This window comes from Lycium barbarum, chromosome 8 (genome assembly GCF_019175385.1).
Source record: "Lycium barbarum isolate Lr01 chromosome 8, ASM1917538v2, whole genome shotgun sequence".
Lineage (NCBI taxonomy): Eukaryota > Viridiplantae > Streptophyta > Magnoliopsida > Solanales > Solanaceae > Lycium > Lycium barbarum.
The window spans coordinates 12617066-12636271 of NC_083344.1; the positions used below are offsets into that span (position 1 = coordinate 12617066).

The 19206-nt window shown below is 37.0% G+C and overlaps 1 protein-coding gene and 1 pseudogene across 1 annotated transcript; one reads left to right on the top strand and one right to left on the bottom strand.

The window, feature by feature from the left end:
- Positions 1 to 337: 337 nt before the first annotated feature.
- LOC132607689 (uncharacterized) lies at positions 338 to 1962 on the bottom strand. The gene is made up of 5 exons (XM_060321774.1): positions 1930 to 1962; positions 1536 to 1678; positions 1220 to 1286; positions 681 to 729; positions 338 to 621 (listed from the first exon to the last, which is right to left on the bottom strand). The coding sequence occupies exons 1-5, from the start codon at positions 1960 to 1962 to the stop codon at positions 338 to 340; spliced, it is 576 nt and encodes a 191-aa protein (XP_060177757.1).
- Positions 1963 to 1967: 5 nt separating this feature from the next.
- LOC132607690 (pentatricopeptide repeat-containing protein At1g62930, chloroplastic-like) lies at positions 1968 to 4112 on the top strand (annotated as a pseudogene).
- Positions 4113 to 19206: the final 15094 nt, after the last annotated feature.

Sequence of the window (19206 nt, forward strand, 5' to 3'; positions counted from 1 at the left end):
GCCGAAGGATGCCCCTAAATTTGTCAAAGCCCTTGCCCATGCTTGATTTGACCACAACATCACCGGACAAATCATTATTTCCATTCAGCGGCATCCTCAGGCCGTACTTTTCAATGCTGAAACTCTTGATGACCTCGTCAATAGAAGGTCAATTGGGATCTGTGGCAATACTAGAAGACTCAAGAATATTGGCATCCACATTATGTTTCCTTTTTTTTTTTAACTCGGCCAAGGTCGTCCATATATGATCTGTAGATTCTTCTTCTTCTTCTTCTTCTTCTTTTTCATTACCCTTTTCAGTTTCTTCATCTTCTTCACCTCCTTCATCCCCTTCATCTCATTCTTCTTCATCTACTTCTTCTTCATCTCCTTCGTCATTTTCTTCATTTCCTTCAGCAAAATTTTCATTATCTTCTTCAGTTTCTTCTCTAGTTTCTTCATCTTTGTCTACTTCATCATCTCCTTCATCTACTTCATTTTCTTTATCTTCTTGTTTTTCTTCACTTTGTTCATTTTTATCTCTTTCTTTTTCATGCCCAACAGAAACTTCTACTTGAGGGGTTTCGTGGGTTTCCTCTCTTTCTAAAGCCCCAGTTTCACTAACTCTTTCTTCTAGATTTGCTGATTCACAATAGCACTCACAACTTCATATAATGGTGTTTGCACCTTAGCTCTTTTACTTTCTCCCTCCGTTGGTTTCTCTCCCTTTCTTTTAACTGGAGCCATTATCTACACACAGGAGATAAAAAAAACAGTTTTAATTGATTAGTGCAACATTCAAAGTAAAAAGGAAAAAAGAATTTGTTGCAATAAGTAATCAGTTGTTGCAACAAATTCTTAATCTGTTGCAACAAAATATGAAGTTATTGCAACAACTTATTACTTGTTGCAGCAGATTCTTAAGCTGTTGGAAATATAAAACAGTAGCAACACCTTAGCAACTGTTTTGATTTTTTACAACAGCTTGTTAATATGCTGCAACAACTGCTTCAGTTATTGCAAAAAACTCAGCAATTGTTTTGATTTCATCCTAAAATCAAAACTTTTCCTAAACCATACCATGACAGCAACAACAACAGCAAAAACATCTATATATCACTACAAACACACAACCATCACAAATCTCACTCACAACTTAAACAAAATACACCAAATAGGGGTTTTTTAACCATGCAACCTCAGCAGATGTTTGCAACTGTCAAACAAGTGTTGAATTTACTGCAACAAGTAACCTCAGTTGTTGGAAAACATCAACAAAATTGAAAGCCTTCTTTTTTTCCGAAACACTAAGGAGAACAAGAACAAAAAGAGCACCAAAAACCATAATTTCACAACCACAACCACTATTTACAAACTCACAAACCCAATAAGTGCAACAAATACCCCAAACTACAACTTCTCAAACACAAAACAACGAAACAGACAACATTCAAGACAAACCCATGTTCTTCTTCATCTTCTCTAACCAAAATCATCATTTTCACACTTTGATTTCAAAACCCTAACTTTTGAATCATGTGAAAGAAAAACTTTACCAGACAATGTAAAGAGAAGCAGCAGCAGCAACGACGAGGAAGAATGAGAGAGAGAAACGAACAGCAGTAGCAGCGACGAGAAATGAGCAGCAGCAATGAAGCAGTTGAACGGAATTGTCTGGTTTGCCTTCGTGGTTTGATGCCTATGAACATTGGTTGTTTTTGTGATTTTGAGATGTTTGAAATAATGAAGTGGGGTCGTGGGGGTGGTTTTGTATGATGTGGGCTTTTGTGTATGTTGTAAAAGATTAATAAATTTTAAAAATTATAATTCAGTTCCATTTTAATTTAATCACATTTTTAAGACAAGTTTGCCCAGGTCACCAGTTCTGATTAGTGACCTTGGAAGTGTCACTTTATTTTTCCAGTTCTTACAAAATTAAAATTAGGGCACACTGAATTTCACTGACACAGATTTCTTTGCCATCCAAGATGACGAGAATTTTTTTGCGTTGTCCTCTCAATGGTATTATTCCCTTTCTCTCCACTCTACATTCTTGTTCTGCAATTACATCAACAGCTTATTCTTCTTGCCATACTAATACATCCATTTATGTAAAGGCTAAACTTGTCAATTTTGAGAATGTTAGGTGTTTAGATGATGCTATCAGTCTCTTCCATCAAATGGTTAAAATGAAGCCTCTTCCTTCACTTCTTGCTTTCTCTAAATTATTTAAGACTATTCTAAATATGAAGCTCTATTCTGCTGTCATTTCTCTTTTTCAAGAAATGCAGAAATTGGGTATCCCGATTGATGGATTCATCTTAAGTATCATGATTACCAGTTATTGCCTCATGCATCGTGCTGATTGTGCATTTTCGGTGTTACCCATTCACTTGAAGAATGGCATTCCATTTGATGTTGTCACTTTTACCACTCTAATTAGAGGATTCTTTGCTGAAAATAAGGTTAAAGAGGCGGTTGACTTGGTAAAAATATTGGTGAGAGAGAAGATTTGAGCCTAATGAAGTCATGTATGCAACCATCATGAATGGGCTCAGCAAAAGGGGCCTTACTCATAAAATTCTAATTTTGCTCCGGTGAATGGAACAAGGAAACACTAAGCCCGACATATTTAAATACAACATTGTTATAGATGCTCTTTGTAAAGATATAAACTTAGATGCTGCTATCAACCTTTTGACGAGATGAAGCAGAAAGGTATTCCTCCGAACATAGTCACATATAGTTCATTAATTGATGGTTTGTGCAAGCTTGGTCAGTGGGAGATGGTTATGACTTTTTTTCTTTGAGATGGTGAACCATAATATTTATCCAAATGTGCGCACCTTCAACATTGTGATTTATGGACTATGCAAAGAAGGGAAAGTCGAAGATGCCGAGGAAGTAATCAAGCACATGGTCGGCAAAGGAGTAGAGCCTAATATAATCACCTACAATGTGATAATGAATTGATATTGTTTGTGTGGTCAAATGGATAGGGTGAGGAGAATTTTTGATTTCATGATAGATAAGAGCATTGGACCTGACATTATTAGCTATAACATATTAATAAATGGATACTATAAGGAAAAGAAAGTGGATGAAGCCATGCAATTGCTTGGTGAAATTTATCAAAAGGGATCAAAACCTACTACCTTTACCTACACTACTATCTTGCAAGATCTGTTTGAAGTTGGAAGATTTGGATTTACTAGAAAAATCTATGATGAGATGGTGTCTGCAGGGCCCATTCCTGACCTATACACTCATGTCACATTGCTCAATGGTTATTTTAAGTATGAACTAGTCGAAGAGGCTAGGTCGCTCTTTAATAAGTTGGAAAAAAAGATAGAATATACTAGTATTGAATTTTACAATGTTGTCACTAATGGATTGTGCAAAAATGGTAAAGTCGACGAAGCTCGTGCTATTTTTGAGAAGCTTTCTTCAATTGGATTGATTCCAAATGTGAGAACATACAATACAATGATAAATGGATTTTGTCTAGAAGGGTTGTTAGATGAAGCTAAAGATATGCTAAGAAAAATGGAGGACAGTGGTTGTTTTCCCGACAATGTCACTTACAATGTTATTGTGCAAGGATTTCTCAGGTGTAGCAAAATTAGTGAAATGACGAGCTTCATGAAGGAAATGGCTGGAAGGGGCTTCTCATTTGATGCAACTACGTCTGAGATACTGGTAAAGGTTATAAGTGTGAATCCTTCTGTCCTTGACATGATACCAGAGCTTCACTCGAAAAATAAGAAGTGAATATTTTTTTCGCTTGGTTTATTCGCCTATACTGCCACTAATGTACCTATAGGTCACACACAGAAAAGTTTACTGCTGCTCCGAGGTTCTCCTTCTACTATCTCTAGATAACTTTGACGAAATTGTGCTAGAGAAGATAAAGGATGTCTTGTTTGAATTTTATGCTCCATGGTAATTTTGAAGTGGCTCACCGCAAGTCATTCACTTGATTTTGGAATTGATTTGTAAGTTCTATTTCTAAGTCTTAGTAACATCAACATCCTGACATTGCTATCTTTAGTGGGAAAATCAAATTCTAGCTGTGGTACCTCTTTAAAAAGTGAAAGTTTTGATGGTCAATAACTGCATACTTAAGGCCATCAAACGGATACTATAGCTCTACACAACCATTTTGTTTCTGTCTATCCCCTATAGAATCTTAGTGCCCTGTGATGTTAGTTTTATTCCTCATTTGTGGATCTGGAAATTTTGTGCACTGCTGATATTTCTGTGTCCCATTGGCAGAGTTTCAGTCTTAAGTTTGAAGCTTGTAGTCAAAAGTTGTAGCTCGAGTGCTTCCTCAGGAGCAATTATATGTGTTCCAAAGTGACAAGAGTTGGATCTATAGCTAATTGAAACTAATTTCTGAGTCTGGTCTAATGCCTAATGAGCAACTGTATGAGCTGGACTTCTCTTTCAAGATTGCGTATGAGTAACTTCATATGTCATCAAATGTGTTTTTTTACCTTTATTGAGGCAAAACATCTTGATATGCAAGAGCTTTCAGTAATCAAGTAGAGGTTTTTTTTCCTCATTTATAGTTTTTTCCCTCAGAGCAGGTCATCTTGTTCACGGTAGCAGTTAATGGTTAAACCGTCCTATCCGGCTGTTTGTGAACAGAGATAACCTGAGATGAACCAGGTTTGGGTTTTATACCGGAGCTAGGGATTACTGGAGTACAGGAATATAATTCAGATAGTGGGAATTAAGCTATGAAAATTTGAATTTATGTACCTAAAATGGAAAAGTGGTAGCGAATTAATCAGATCATAAGAACTTCTTTTCCATGTCTTCAGCTTATGCTTTCATAAAAAAAGTATATCACTAACTCACCTATTCCTCAATATAAATGCATGAAGAGGAACAACACTCATAAGGTGTTTGATAATGGCGGGGAGGTGTGTTATACCCTATTTTAACCGGGGTCAAAATAGTTTACAACATCCGGGTAATTCCGGGGTTATTTAAAGTTACGAGTCGCCACCTAATTATTTACGGTGAATTAGGGCACCTAAAATTTATTAAAGTCATTTATCTAAAGTCAACTCTATTTTAAAGTCTACGAAACCAAATGATTCTAGGTACGGGTTCAACTAACCTAGAGGGAAGGTATTAAGCATCCTCTAAATTCCATTAATAATGGTTAATCCGACCGGACTCAAATTTAATTAGGCTAAGTGTAAGTATAATATTATAGAAAAGAAAATAGCTTTGTAAGTGTTGCTAAAGTTATAGATAGATATATAAGAATGCTGTTTAAAATAGGACTTGTAGGAAAATAAAGATTTGCACAAAAGAGTTTAGTTGTAAATAACTGAGAAAATACGGGATGTATAACGTTTACGTGTAGTGGGTTATACTGACTGACAAATTTAAAAGCGTTATTGTAAGATTAATACCGGTAAAGTTTAAAGTTTTATAGAAAAGACTATTAGTTCAATATAGATTATGTAAAGATTGTTTTAACAAATATATGTTTCAAATGTCGAAAAAGAGCTAAAGTGAAGAAATTATACACAGAACTAGTTTATCTTTTTATTTCTCAAAATAAACTAACGTTAGTGTAAAACTTGTGACGTTTTAAATTTCTGGGATAGTGAGAGTGAATCTTGATTCTTTTAGCTCGAAATATGTAGTCATGCTATTTTGGAAATTAATTATTCTAATGAACATAAATATTGTAAATACTATAAATAGTTTAAACATAAATAGAAGAGAAGAAAACTTGTGGCATTAATTATTAGTTTCCTCTTAAATTAACTGTTGACACCCAATTTTGTCCCGTCTCTCTGCCAAAATACCTATTTTTAAGCTTCTAATATTTTGAAAAAAAAATAAAAAAAATACATTCTGGTTACTATAATTATTAGCCTCTTATCAATACCGACATTTTATTATTCTATTATAATTATTATTATTATTATTATTATTATTATTATTATTATTATCATTATTATTATTATTATTATTATTATTATTATTTATTAATATTATTATAATTCACAATTCTTATCATTTCGGCATTTTACCAGCTTACGCATTTATCTTTGCATAAATAAATAATAGTATTTATTTAGTGCGGATTTTCAAAGAAAAGTAACATATATTATTACACGGCTATTATAACACCATATGATTTTATTACCCGAGTCTAGTAATCACATATTTTTTGGTATTAAGTAATATTTTGTCACCCTCGGTATGTTCATTAATTAAAATGGGTCTCTTATTCAAATTTAGAAGTCAAACTGTTTCTTGCACTCAGTCCGTGTTTTGACTTACCGGGCTCCAAATCAAATCCCGATTGACTCCTAATATTTTTTGGACTAGTCCATATCTCTTATCTCAATTTTTAGAATAATTCGTGTTTTAATTTATTAGCCTATTCTCTTAATACCCGGTCTAAAAATTGACCCAGTCCACAAATGGACCGGGTCTGACTCGTTTACTCAAAATAAGGGGAACCCTTTTAGGGTTTCCCCTCATTTTTCTCTTCCGCCTCATCATCGCCTCTTCTCCACCATCCTCCGCCTCTCCACCTCTCCACCTTCCCGTCAATTATCACCACCATCACCACCTCATCACCGCCGCTTCCCCTCTCCACCGCTCTTCCATCGCCGCCTCCTCATCATCGCACCCATACCTCTGACCCCACGTTACCCCCACTACTTTTCCGACATCATCACACCCATATCCATCATCTCCACTCACGCCCGACATCTCCGCTCCTCTGCCATCCCTCTGTTCCACTCCATCCTCACCACGTGACCCCCATCCTGCACCCATACCTCTGACACCACGTGACCATCCTCTCCACCACACCCATACCCCCACGTGCTCTGACATCACCACGTTACTTCTCCCTCTATTCCTTTCGCCATTTTTGTCTTGAACCCAAAACCCTATAAAATGGGGTTGATTCATCGATTAACGGGGGGATTTTTTTGGATCGGGAAGAACCTCCCAGGAACGAGATCTTTGATTTATAAAATTCCTCAAGAACAATTTTGTTTAGCGGCAGAAATCCCCTAAAGTTTTGAGTTTCTTTTAATCGCTTCAAATTCCCGTCTAAAAATTACTAAGTCTTCATAAGTTTTAATCTTGTTTTGATATGGATTCGAAATAGAGGATTATTCTGGTCCTCTTTCATTTCCAGCAACCGTTTTCGAGCCCGAATAAATTCGAGATCGGAGTTTGTAGTGTTCGAGTGATATCGAAACCCCACACCCACTTCGCTGCACCCGAAGAAGGTCAGCAATTTCCCCTCTTCTTTGAAGTTCATTTTTTTTATGTGATATTTGTAGGAGTTAGTTTCCCATGTCGTCATGTATTTGTTCAGTTTCAGTATTAGTTAAGGAGTAAGAATCGTCAGGTGTTTGATTTGGGCATGTCGAAGTTTGTTAGTATAATTATGTTGTTCGGTAGTTTAAATTAGGATTGCATATGTGAAAGTTGGTTGTGTTCTTCTTATTGGCTGAATTTAATCATGCCTGAGGGTATTTAATTCCTGCTTATTTGGTAGCCTAGGCCTTGTTTAGTAGAGATTCGGTATGTTGAATAATCATGTTTGATCGATGTTGTGCTTATATCAGCCTCTGTTTGGTATCATCTGCTTTCATGTGCTTACATTTTCATGGGTTGAGGCAATGTGATAATACTGATAGATGTCATTCTAGTTCTGCTTAGATTAGTTTGGTTCAGTTTTTATTTTGTTTAGTTTGAGTTTGGTACATTTCACTCTCCGATGGGTAATTTGATCCTCAGTATATCGTTTGAATATTATTAGCAATCTTAAGGCTGTGTGTGGCCATTGCCTTATGTGTTTCAAGCTGGTTTATATTCTTTATGTGTTTGTAGGTCGTTCACATATGTGTAAGGTACTCTGTTAAATTGTGTAAAGCATGTTTTAGTAAGATCAAATGTCAGCTTTTTTTTGGACAAAGGCAGATGTTAATATGCATTTGGATTGAACATCAAATATTAGGATTAGACGAATGTATGTTTCTTTGTCTTGTATTTGCCTGTTGATTAAGAAATGAAGCTGCCCATGTGTGTGTTTACCCGAGATAGTTGATAAGAAATGTGGCCGTGAGGTTGAATATTTATTTGGAAGAGCCCAAAGTAGCTCAGTGTATTCAAAGTACTACGCTGCCTGAATTCGTATATTGGATTGAAAATAGGTAGTGATGAAAACAGGCCTTTTTGCCTTCTAAAACTGCTTTAGGAAGACGACGACTACGTATTTGGTTTATTCTCTTTTGGGTATAGAATCAATTTTATATCTTTTTGAATCAAAGATAGATTCTGTGTTTCCTTTTCTTTCTTCTTTTCCTTCGAAATAAGTTGAATTTGCACTCAGGCCTATAGTCTGTTTTCTTTAAAGGGAAAGATTAGTTTCCAGTTAATTCCTTACTATAGTTGTAGTTTTAAAACTTACTTCTTAATTTGCGGAGGCTTTTAATGGTCTGTAGAATGGTAAAATGTGAAAGGGTATTTTGAGTCCAGTTTGGCTTCTGCTTGTTTTGTCTGCAGCTTTCAACTCCCTTATCTGAAAATTGGTTTGAGTTCTCATATGCATTCCTGATAAATGGCTACTCATTTAGTTATCAGAAATTAATCTTTGATGCCCGCTGTCTGATTGGTTATACTGATGCTCCAAACACTCACGTTGACTTATCTTCGTATACTCTCTAATCTGATTTTCTGTTTGTGGTATAATATATCTCGAGGTATACATAATATATGAACCTTGGTGTACACCAAGTGTATACAAGGGTCGCATATCAGCATATACTCTTGCAGATATACCAAGTATACTCTGAATACTCTACATATATCAGTTGTCGCACGTATCCGAACTCTCATACATGTGGTGCACAATAGGTGCCATATAGTTTGATTCAGTTTGTTTGTTGCCCTGTTTATATATCGTAAATATGTAGCGACTGAATTGCGTATACATGGAATATGCCTATTATATATCACCTAACCGACTTATTTTTGGTGTATATTTTTACATGTTTCATCATTTCGTTGGTTGCATACTAATTCTTTTCCTTTCGTCTTATGCATGATCATCACATACGAGTTCGAGGGACTCACTTTTCCTCCACATTTGGTTGGGCTAAAAGCCCAACACGACTTTCTCTTGTGTCCAGCCAACCCGCAACAAAATAGAAGACTTTTTGGGCCAAGGCCCAATAGCGAACGAAAACAGCCGCCGCAGTCCCTAAAACGGGCTGATCCATTTAATTTCCATCCTTTTTATCTTATTTTACTTTATGTATTTAGTTTGTATTATTCGACTAACCCCTTTTACTTTTTTTTGCTTTCTTAACTTAGATGAACTCTAATAAATTAGCGGGTTAGTTTTAGCAAAGGGTAATTAGTTCAAGAAAGACAAACAAACAATTCTATAAATTTTACTCTTTCTTTTTCTTTTCATGTTAAAACCATTTATAGTGTTTAATATTTATTTATTTAAAGATCTATTTGCAAAAAAATAAAAAATGATTATATATATATATATATATATATATATATTTAAATGAAAGAAATTATGTTCTTCTTATCTAAACCTTCAAAATGTCATTAGTATGTAAAAATATAAAATCAAGTATTACGTTTATAAATAACTCTTCAAAATTTGGAATCAATCGCACATCATTTTAGCTAAACATAATTAATAAAAATTAATGAAAAAGGAGGGAAATTTATGTTCTTTTTTTTATCATAATTTTCTTCTAAAGAAAAGTCTAAGCATTTCTATAACACCGTATTGATATAATATAAGTGTATTGATATAATATGAGTTTACTTAAGATTCACATTAGTTATTTTATATTTGTTCATGCTCTTAAAATCACAGAAAAGAATTATTAATATCTCTCCGTTTGGTTTGTTTCAAATATTTATTAAAATACTGTACAAACCTGCGTCTTCTTCTATTTGTATATTCTATGCAAATCTTATTTTAAGAAGCATTATTATTTAAATCTTTTTAGCAATTTTATAAGTTTTATTCAAAATGACGTTTGAAATCTTCCTTTATATAAATTATTATATTTTCTCTAAATCTTATATCAAGCAATAGTTTATATTTTTTTTAAAATTTCAGTAGTATTTATAAGCTATTTTCTTTAACTTTAAATATTATATTTGCATCCCTAGCCTTAATTAATCAATCTAAGTTGGTCGGATAACCGTAAGTTAACGGATTCTAAAGGATGCCTAACCCCTTCCCTTTAGGATAATATAGAGCCCTTACCTAGAATCACACTGGTTAAGCAGACTATTAACGGAGGTTTAGTTTTAACTTTACCTTAGTTAATCTCTAGGTGTCCTAATTCACCATTAAATTAATTAGGTGGCGACTCCTTTAAAAACAATAAATAGGAATCACCAATACGTCATACTCCCTAAATCAACCCGGTTAAAATGGGGTGTGACAGCTTGGCGACTCTGCTGGGGATTTTAGGCTCTTAACCATAACAACTTAGGTTAATAAATCTTTTGTTGGATGCTTTGTTTATTTTGCTTTATTTTGTCTATATTGTTGCTTTATATGCTTTTAAGTATTTTTATTCCTTATATGTATTTTCTGTGTAATATGTTATTACTGCTTTCCTTAAACTGGCATTCCGTTCATATTTCCTCCACTTTTGGAAAATTCATACTATCACACGTACACGCGAGGTGTGCTTAGCGCACCCGCAAATTTCTTCATAGAATCCAAATTTTAAGGGAGTTGGCGCATGCGCGGGGGTGCCCGAATAACGGGGACCGCGTAGCCTTCTCACTCGAGCAGTCCGCTCGGGAACCTTGTGTCTAGCAAACCCATTCTTAGTCTACTTAGGGTAGAGCGAAGCCAAAACCTTGTAAGAACATGCATCATTTTAAACCTAGGAGGCTTAATACCCTTGGTGTATTAAGTTCATTAGTCAACCTTACCAAATGTCCAAAAGAGTCCATGACTCTAAGTGACACTACTCACTATCTATGTGCATTATTTGAAGGACAAATATGTGGAATATGTAGACCTAGTACTCTATAGATAAGTATTTCAAGAAAAACTGACCTTTTGTTGCAGGTTGACGTGGAGCATCTAAAATTAATGCCGGAGGTTGAAGACAATTAAAAGAAATTAGTGGAGATAAAGCGTTAGATATCCTAGATCAACTTTAAATTGTATTATTAAACTGGCATGTAATAAATTTTATTTTCTTGTAAATTAGTTGTAAGAAGAGTTATGGAATGATACATAAAAGACATGTTTGTCCTTCAATGTTCGTTAGGCCTACCTCTGGCATAAAGAGGTCCCTTGCATTATAAAACGCGATGTATTATGTGCAATAATGTGTTTATATGCAATAATATTATCCTTACCGTATACTGACTCATTTTCCTTTTCTTTTTCTTGTTTTTATCTTTTTCTTTTTAAACTTATTTTCAAAACAAAAAAGGTTGACTTGTGCTAAAGGGGAACTGGCGGAACATCCATATTTCACACGGTCTAGAGCCAAGAAATCAGACTCTGACTCATCACTAATCGCCTGGTTAACTAAAAGGACTCGTTCTAAAATGGAGCAAAGTTTGATCAATGCAACCACTTCATCTGAGCCATCTCTTAGTTTACCAATCACGAGTGATCCCACATCCTCTAATGAACCAGAAACACATTTGGAGACCATTGCTCGTCTGGAGCGACGAGTTGCCGAACTAAGTCATATGGTACTTCATAACCGGTCATTTTCTCAAACACCGCCACATATGACTCCGTCCCAGGGAGTTCGTCAGACTTTGCCTGTGCCACCTCCATTCCCAAATTTGGACGAATTTAACCAAGCAAATTATTTCACCACTTCTCAGCCAGTTCGTTCCGAACACCTCACTCAAAATGCTCCCTTTTTATTTACAACCACCTCTTCAAAAGCTCAATTCATACCGCCAGCACATGACACACATCAAGTTCCGCCGGTGTATACTTATACCACAGCTCCACCCATGACACAGATTCAAGGACAATGTCGCACAGATGTTGATCATTATGTCGAAGTTGAAAATGAGGCACGGTCAGTTAATGATGAAATGATAAATAGAAAGCTCAAAAGTTTGGAAGATGCCATGAGAAGTTTGCGTGGACTTGGTAGTAACCAAAGCGTGAGATATGAAGAATTATGTGCATTTCCTGAGGTAGAATTGCCACCAGGTTACAAGATTCCAAAATTTGAGAAGTTTGATGGGTCAGGGAACCCTTTCTTCCATTTGAAGGTCTATTGTGAAAAGTTGATTGGTGTGGGGAAGAATGAAGGGATAAGAGTCAAGCTATTCAATCAGAGTTTGAGTGGAAAAGCCTTGGAGTGGTATTCTAAGCAAGATACAACCAAATGGCGTACTTGGGATGATTTGGCAAATGCTTTTGTGGATCACTACAAGTTTCATGTTGAGATCGCTCCTGACAGAATCTCAATTACAAAGTTGAAGAAGAAGTTCACCGAATCATTTCGAGAATATGCTATACGGTGGAGGGAAGAAGCATCTAGAGTACACCCACCCATGGAGGAGACAGAAATGGTTACTTTCTTCATTCAAGCACTAGAACCGGAATACTATGAACGTTTGGTGACAATGAGTGGAAAAACTTTTGCAGAAGTGATCAAAGTTGGGGACATGATCGAAGATGGCATTAAGAATAAAAGGAAGGAGATTGCATTGCCAAAACCTATTCCTACCATTGATCAAACTTTCTCAAAACCTTCAGATCTGATTGTTGAAGTTGCCTATGATGATATCGTGGAGGGAGTCAAGAACCTGTTCGTGGAAGATGAAGATGATCATGCTGCGATAATCAAAGACTTTGCTGAAATATTGACTTTATAGGCTGCTGAGCCAGGACCTGAGTTGCAAAATTGAACTTCTATCTTAGCCCCGGTTCGTCGGGAGTTTCAATATTTTCAGTTTAAATTTCCTTTTGTAGTAGGCCGGAGGTATCAACTAGAACATTTAGTTCCTTTTGTCATGTTGCCTCTATGTTTTGTTACGGCCTTTTTTTTAAATTAAGATTCTGTCATTTTGTTTGTAACGAACTACGTTTGGCCTGACTTCCTGTTGGATACGTAGGCAGCCCACATCGGGTTCGGCCACTCTTTTCAAATTATTTCAACGTCTTTGTTTTGTGGTTGGAACTACGTTTGGCCTGACTTCCTGTTGGATACGTAGGCAGCCCACATCGGGTTCGGCCACTTTTTCAAAATATTTCAGTGTTTTGTTGTATGGGTGGAACTACGTGTGGCCTGATTTCCTTTTGGATACGTAGGCAACCCATATCGGGTTCGGCCCCCCCTTTATTAAAAAAAAACAAAAATTCAAAAGTCTTTATTTTTACCACGAACTACGTCTGGCCTGATTCCTTTGGGGATACGTAGGCAACCCGAGGCGGGTTCGGTCCTTCTATTTTGAAATTTTTCAGTTTGTCCAAACATTTTGGTTCCTATAAAATACATAAGGATTTTTATACAAAACTTGGTCTTCCCCACCGCTTAAATTCATGTGTCTTAGTATCTTGAAACTGAGACAAATTTTTGAAATCGGTCAAATCACTTTCAAAAAAAATTTCATTACAATTTTCTCACTTTTCGATCGTTTAGAACCAAGCGTTTCCAGGACTTGAAACTGGGACAAATTTCGAAGTCGGTCAAATCACTTTCGAAAACTTTCATTATAAGTTCTTATTTTTCAATTGTCCAGAATCAAGCATCTCTAAGACTGAAACTGGGACAAATTTTTAGAAGTAGCATAAAAGTGGTCTTAAACAAAAGTCCATCCATATTTCTAAAATGTGAGTAAATTCAAAAATCGAGTCTTCTTAATCATGTTACATATTAGAGCCACTAAGTATTTCCTTTCAAAGTCATCCAAATCTCATTACTTTATTTTCAAAATACATTTTTTTTATAACTGAAACTCCCCGGCAAAGCAAGATATGTGGTGAGACATCGAAGAACGTGGACGCGACCGAGACAAAAGTCAATTCAAGGGCCAAGTTCCCCGACATGCACAAGTCAACCAATTTTCTTTTAAACTCACAATTTTTCTTTGTTGAGACAGGTCCAATTAACATGAACACGGTGCATGTATTAAATTATGGGCGTGATAAAAAAGTTAACTTTCTTCAAAATGCAAATACTCTTCAGCGTGGATGCAAAGGTAGCTTATGCCGAACGGTGGGCGTCGTTCCACTCATCACGAAATTTCAATTGCAACAGTGGACACAAGTTCATCTTCTCAACCAAGGGCTGTAAGTATAATTCTTTTAGACCCAGCTATTGATTCTTATCACTAACAGTTGTTTTAGCTCGTGACATTCATCGATGGATCGAATACATATAAGCATGGACACTGACCTTGATCACCTGTTATTGGTTAGAATTCCTCAATTTCGTCATCACTTCATACATGTTCAAATCATTATCAAATTCTTTTAGAATGAAGTATGTTAATAAGATAACAAGATCGAAATATTGCATCGTATATCAAATTGTGGGGTTAATTATAGATTTAACCCCCGTCACAATGGGACATCGAGTAAGATGTGGATATCTTTTTACAATATTATCTCTAAAGTGGACGTGGATTTACATTTACATTGTGGATGCGAGCATGGAAGTGAAAATAGAATTATATTACGGAAAATATACCTACAATTGTAGAAAGTGGATACAGATTTACGTTTTCGAAAGTAAAGTGGATTTATTTTGCGCCGTATAATACGGATGTGAAAGTAGATATAGGTTTATTTTGTACCGTATAATACAGGCGTGAAAGTCGACGTGGATTTATATTTTGTACCGTGAAAAGTGGGCATGGATTTACATTTTTGCACCATAGGAAGTGGACATGATTAGGCGCCCACCTTAGAATGCGGGTATGTCAATTTTCAATATAGGCGCCCACCTTAGAATGCGGGTATTTCGATTTTTAATTTAGGCGCCCACCTTAGAATGCGGGTATTTCGATTTTTAATTTAGGCACCTACCTTAGAATGCGGGTATTTCAAAATTTAATTTGGGCACCCACCTTAGAATGCGGGTATGTCAATTTTCAATTTTAGGCACCCACCTTAGAATGCGGGTATGTCAATTTCAATCCAGGCACCCACCTTAGAATGCGGGTATGTATATTTTCAATCCAGGCACCCACCTTAGAATGCGGGTATTTCAATGTTCAATTCAGGCACCCACCTTAGAATGCGGGTATTTCAATGTTCAATTCAGGCACCTACCTTAGAATGCGGGTATTTCAATGTTCAATTCAGGCACCCACCTTAGAATGCGGGTATTTCAATGTTCAATTCAGGCACCCACCTTAGAATGCGGGTATTTCAATGTTCAATTCAGGCACCCACCTTAGAATGCGGGTATTTCAATGTTCAAATTAGGCACCCACCTTAGAATGCGGGTATGTCAATTTTCAATTCAGGCACCCACCTTAGAATGCGGGTATTTCAATGTTCAATTCAGGCACCCACCTTAGAATGCGGGTATTTCAATGTTCAATTCAGGCACCCACCTTAGAATGCGGGTATTTCAATGTTCAATTCAGGCACCCACCTTAGAATGCGGGTATTTCAATGTTCAAATTGGGCACCCACCTTAGAATGCGGGTATGTCAATTTTCAATTTTAGGCACCCACCTTAGAATGCGGGTATTTCAATGTTCAATTTAGGCACCCACCTTAGAATGCGGGTATGTCAATTTCAATCCAGGCACCCACCTTAGAATGCGGGTATTTCAATGTTCAATTCAGGCACCCACCTTAGAATGCGGGTATTTCAATGTTCAAATTGGGCACCCACCTTAGAATGCGGGTATGTCAATTTTCAATTTTAGGCACCCACCTTAGAATGCGGGTATTTCAATGTTCAATTTAGGCACCCACCTTAGAATGCGGGTATGTCAATTTCAATCCAGGTACCCACCTTAGAATGCGGGTATTTCAATGTTCAATTCAGGCACCCACCTTAGAATGCGGGTATTTCAATGTTCAAATTGGGCACCCACCTTAGAATGCGGGTATGTCAATTTTCAATTTTAGGCACCCACCTTAGAATGCGGGTATTTCAATGTTCAATTTAGGCACCCACCTTAGAATGCGGGTATGTCAATTTCAATCCAGGCACCCACCTTAGAATGCGGGTATTTCAATGTTCAATTCAGGCACCCACCTTAGAATGCGGGTATTTCAATGTTCAAATTAGGCACCCACCTTAGAATGCGGGTATGTCAATTTCAATCTAGGCACCCACCTTAGAATGCGGGTATGTCAATTTCAATCCAGGCACCCACCTTAGAATGCGGGTATGTCAATTTCAATCCAGGCACCCACCTTAGAATGCGGGTATTTCATTGTTCAATTCAGGCACCCACCTTAGAATGCGGGTATTTCAATGTTCAAATTAGGCACCCACCTTAGAATGCGGGTATGTCAATTTTCAATTTAGGCACCCACCTTAGAATGCGGGTATTTCAATGTTCAGTTCAGGCACCCACCTCCGAATGCGGGTATCTTATATTTCAAGTTCAGGCACCCACCTTAGAATGCGGGTATTTCATTGTTCAATTCAGGCACCCACCTTAGAATGCGGGTATTTCAATGTTCAAATTAGGCACCCACCTTAGAATGCGGGTATGTCAATTTTCAATTTAGGCACCCACCTTAGAATGCGGGTATTTCAATGTTCAGTTCAGGCACCCACCTCCGAATGCGGGTATCTTATATTTCAAGTTCAGGCACCCACCTCCGAATGCGGGTATCTTGTATTTCAGTTCAGGCACCCACCTCCGAATGCGGGTATCTTATATTTCAAGTTCAGGCACCCACCTCCGAATGCGGGTATCTTATATTCCAGTTCAGGCACCCACCTCCGAATGCGGGTATCTTATATTTCAGTTCAAGCATCCACCTCCGAATGTGGATTCAACTTTTGAAACAGGGGTTGCAAGTGTAACTTCTCCAACCCTGGCTTATTTACATATATTTCTTTATTGCTAACAATTGTTTTTAGCTGATGGCTTTTGACAATATCAAAGTTGGCATCACACATCAAATCGTGGAACTATTTCTTCGGCAGCGAACTGGGGCAATTTGTCGGGAAGGATAGTCAAACTTCCCGACACGGGTCAAAGATCTACCTCGAACACTCGTCTCTAATTGCAAGTATTCTCTTGCGTTCCAGCAATTCAATTTTCAGAATTCTAAAGTTTCTATCACAATACCCAGTGTTATCATAATTCAGCACTCGGACAATATTTTGCAAGTTTTGCGCCAATTGGGGTTCAAGTGTCGTAATTGTCCCAGAACTACACTCGACCTGATTCTCGTATAGCCCGAGATATGTAGGCAACTCAGAGACCGGAGTCCGGTCATAATCCTCTCAAATTTCCTTTAGCCGGGACAAAATAGGCTATTGAGTCAACGTCTTTGCCCGACAACTCTTTTCATCATTACCGGGCAAAGAGGGACAAGTTGTTGACACCCAATTTTGTCCCGTCTCTCTGCCAAAATACCTATTTTTAAGCTTCTAATATTTTGAAAAAAAAATAAAAAAAATACATTCTGGTTACTATAATTATTAGCCTCTTATCAATACCGACATTTTATTATTCTATTATAATTATTATTATTATTATTATTATTATTATCATTATTATTATTATTATTATTATTATTATTTATTAATATTATTATAATTCACAATTCTTATCATTTCGGCATTTTACCAGCTTACGCATTTATCTTTGCATAAATAAATAATAGTATTTATTTAGTGCGGATTTTCAAAGAAAAGTAACATATATTATTACACGGCTATTATAACACCATATGATTTTATTACCCGAGTCTAGTAATCACATATTTTTTGGTATTAAGTAATATTTTGTCACCCTCGGTATGTTCATTAATTAAAATGGGTCTCTTATTCAAATTTAGAAGTCAAACTGTTTCTTGCACTCAGTCCGTGTTTTGACTTACCGGGCTCCAAATCAAATCCCGATTGACTCCTAATATTTTTTGGACTAGTCCATATCTCTTATCTCAATTTTTAGAATAATTCGTGTTTTAATTTATTAGCCTATTCTCTTAATACCCGGTCTAAAAATTGACCCAGTCCACAAATGGACCGGGTCTGACTCGTTTACTCAAAATAAGGGGAACCCTTTTAGGGTTTCCCCTCATTTTTCTCTTCCGCCTCATCATCGCCTCTTCTCCACCATCCTCCGCCTCTCCACCTCTCCACCTTCCCGTCAATTATCACCACCATCACCACCTCATCACCGCCGCTTCCCCTCTCCACCGCTCTTCCATCGCCGCCTCCTCATCATCGCACCCATACCTCTGACCCCACGTTACCCCCACTACTTTTCCGACATCATCACACCCATATCCATCATCTCCACTCACGCCCGACATCTCCGCTCCTCTGCCATCCCTCTGTTCCACTCCATCCTCACCACGTGACCCCCATCCTGCACCCATACCTCTGACACCACGTGACCATCCTCTCCACCACACCCATACCCCCACGTGCTCTGACATCACCACGTTACTTCTCCCTCTATTCCTTTCGCCATTTTTGTCTTGAACCCAAAACCCTATAAAATGGGGTTGATTCATCGATTAACGGGGGGATTTTTTTGGATCGGGAAGAACCTCCCAGGAACGAGATCTTTGATTTATAAAATTCCTCAAGAACAATTTTGTTTAGCGGCAGAAATCCCCTAAAGTTTTGAGTTTCTTTTAATCGCTTCAAATTCCCGTCTAAAAATTACTAAGTCTTCATAAGTTTTAATCTTGTTTTGATATGGATTCGAAATAGAGGATTATTCTGGTCCTCTTTCATTTCCAGCAACCGTTTTCGAGCCCGAATAAATTCGAGATCGGAGTTTGTAGTGTTCGAGTGATATCGAAACCCCACACCCACTTCGCTGCACCCGAAGAAGGTCAGCAATTTCCCCTCTTCTTTGAAGTTCATTTTTTTTATGTGATATTTGTAGGAGTTAGTTTCCCATGTCGTCATGTATTTGTTCAGTTTCAGTATTAGTTAAGGAGTAAGAATCGTCAGGTGTTTGATTTGGGCATGTCGAAGTTTGTTAGTATAATTATGTTGTTCGGTAGTTTAAATTAGGATTGCATATGTG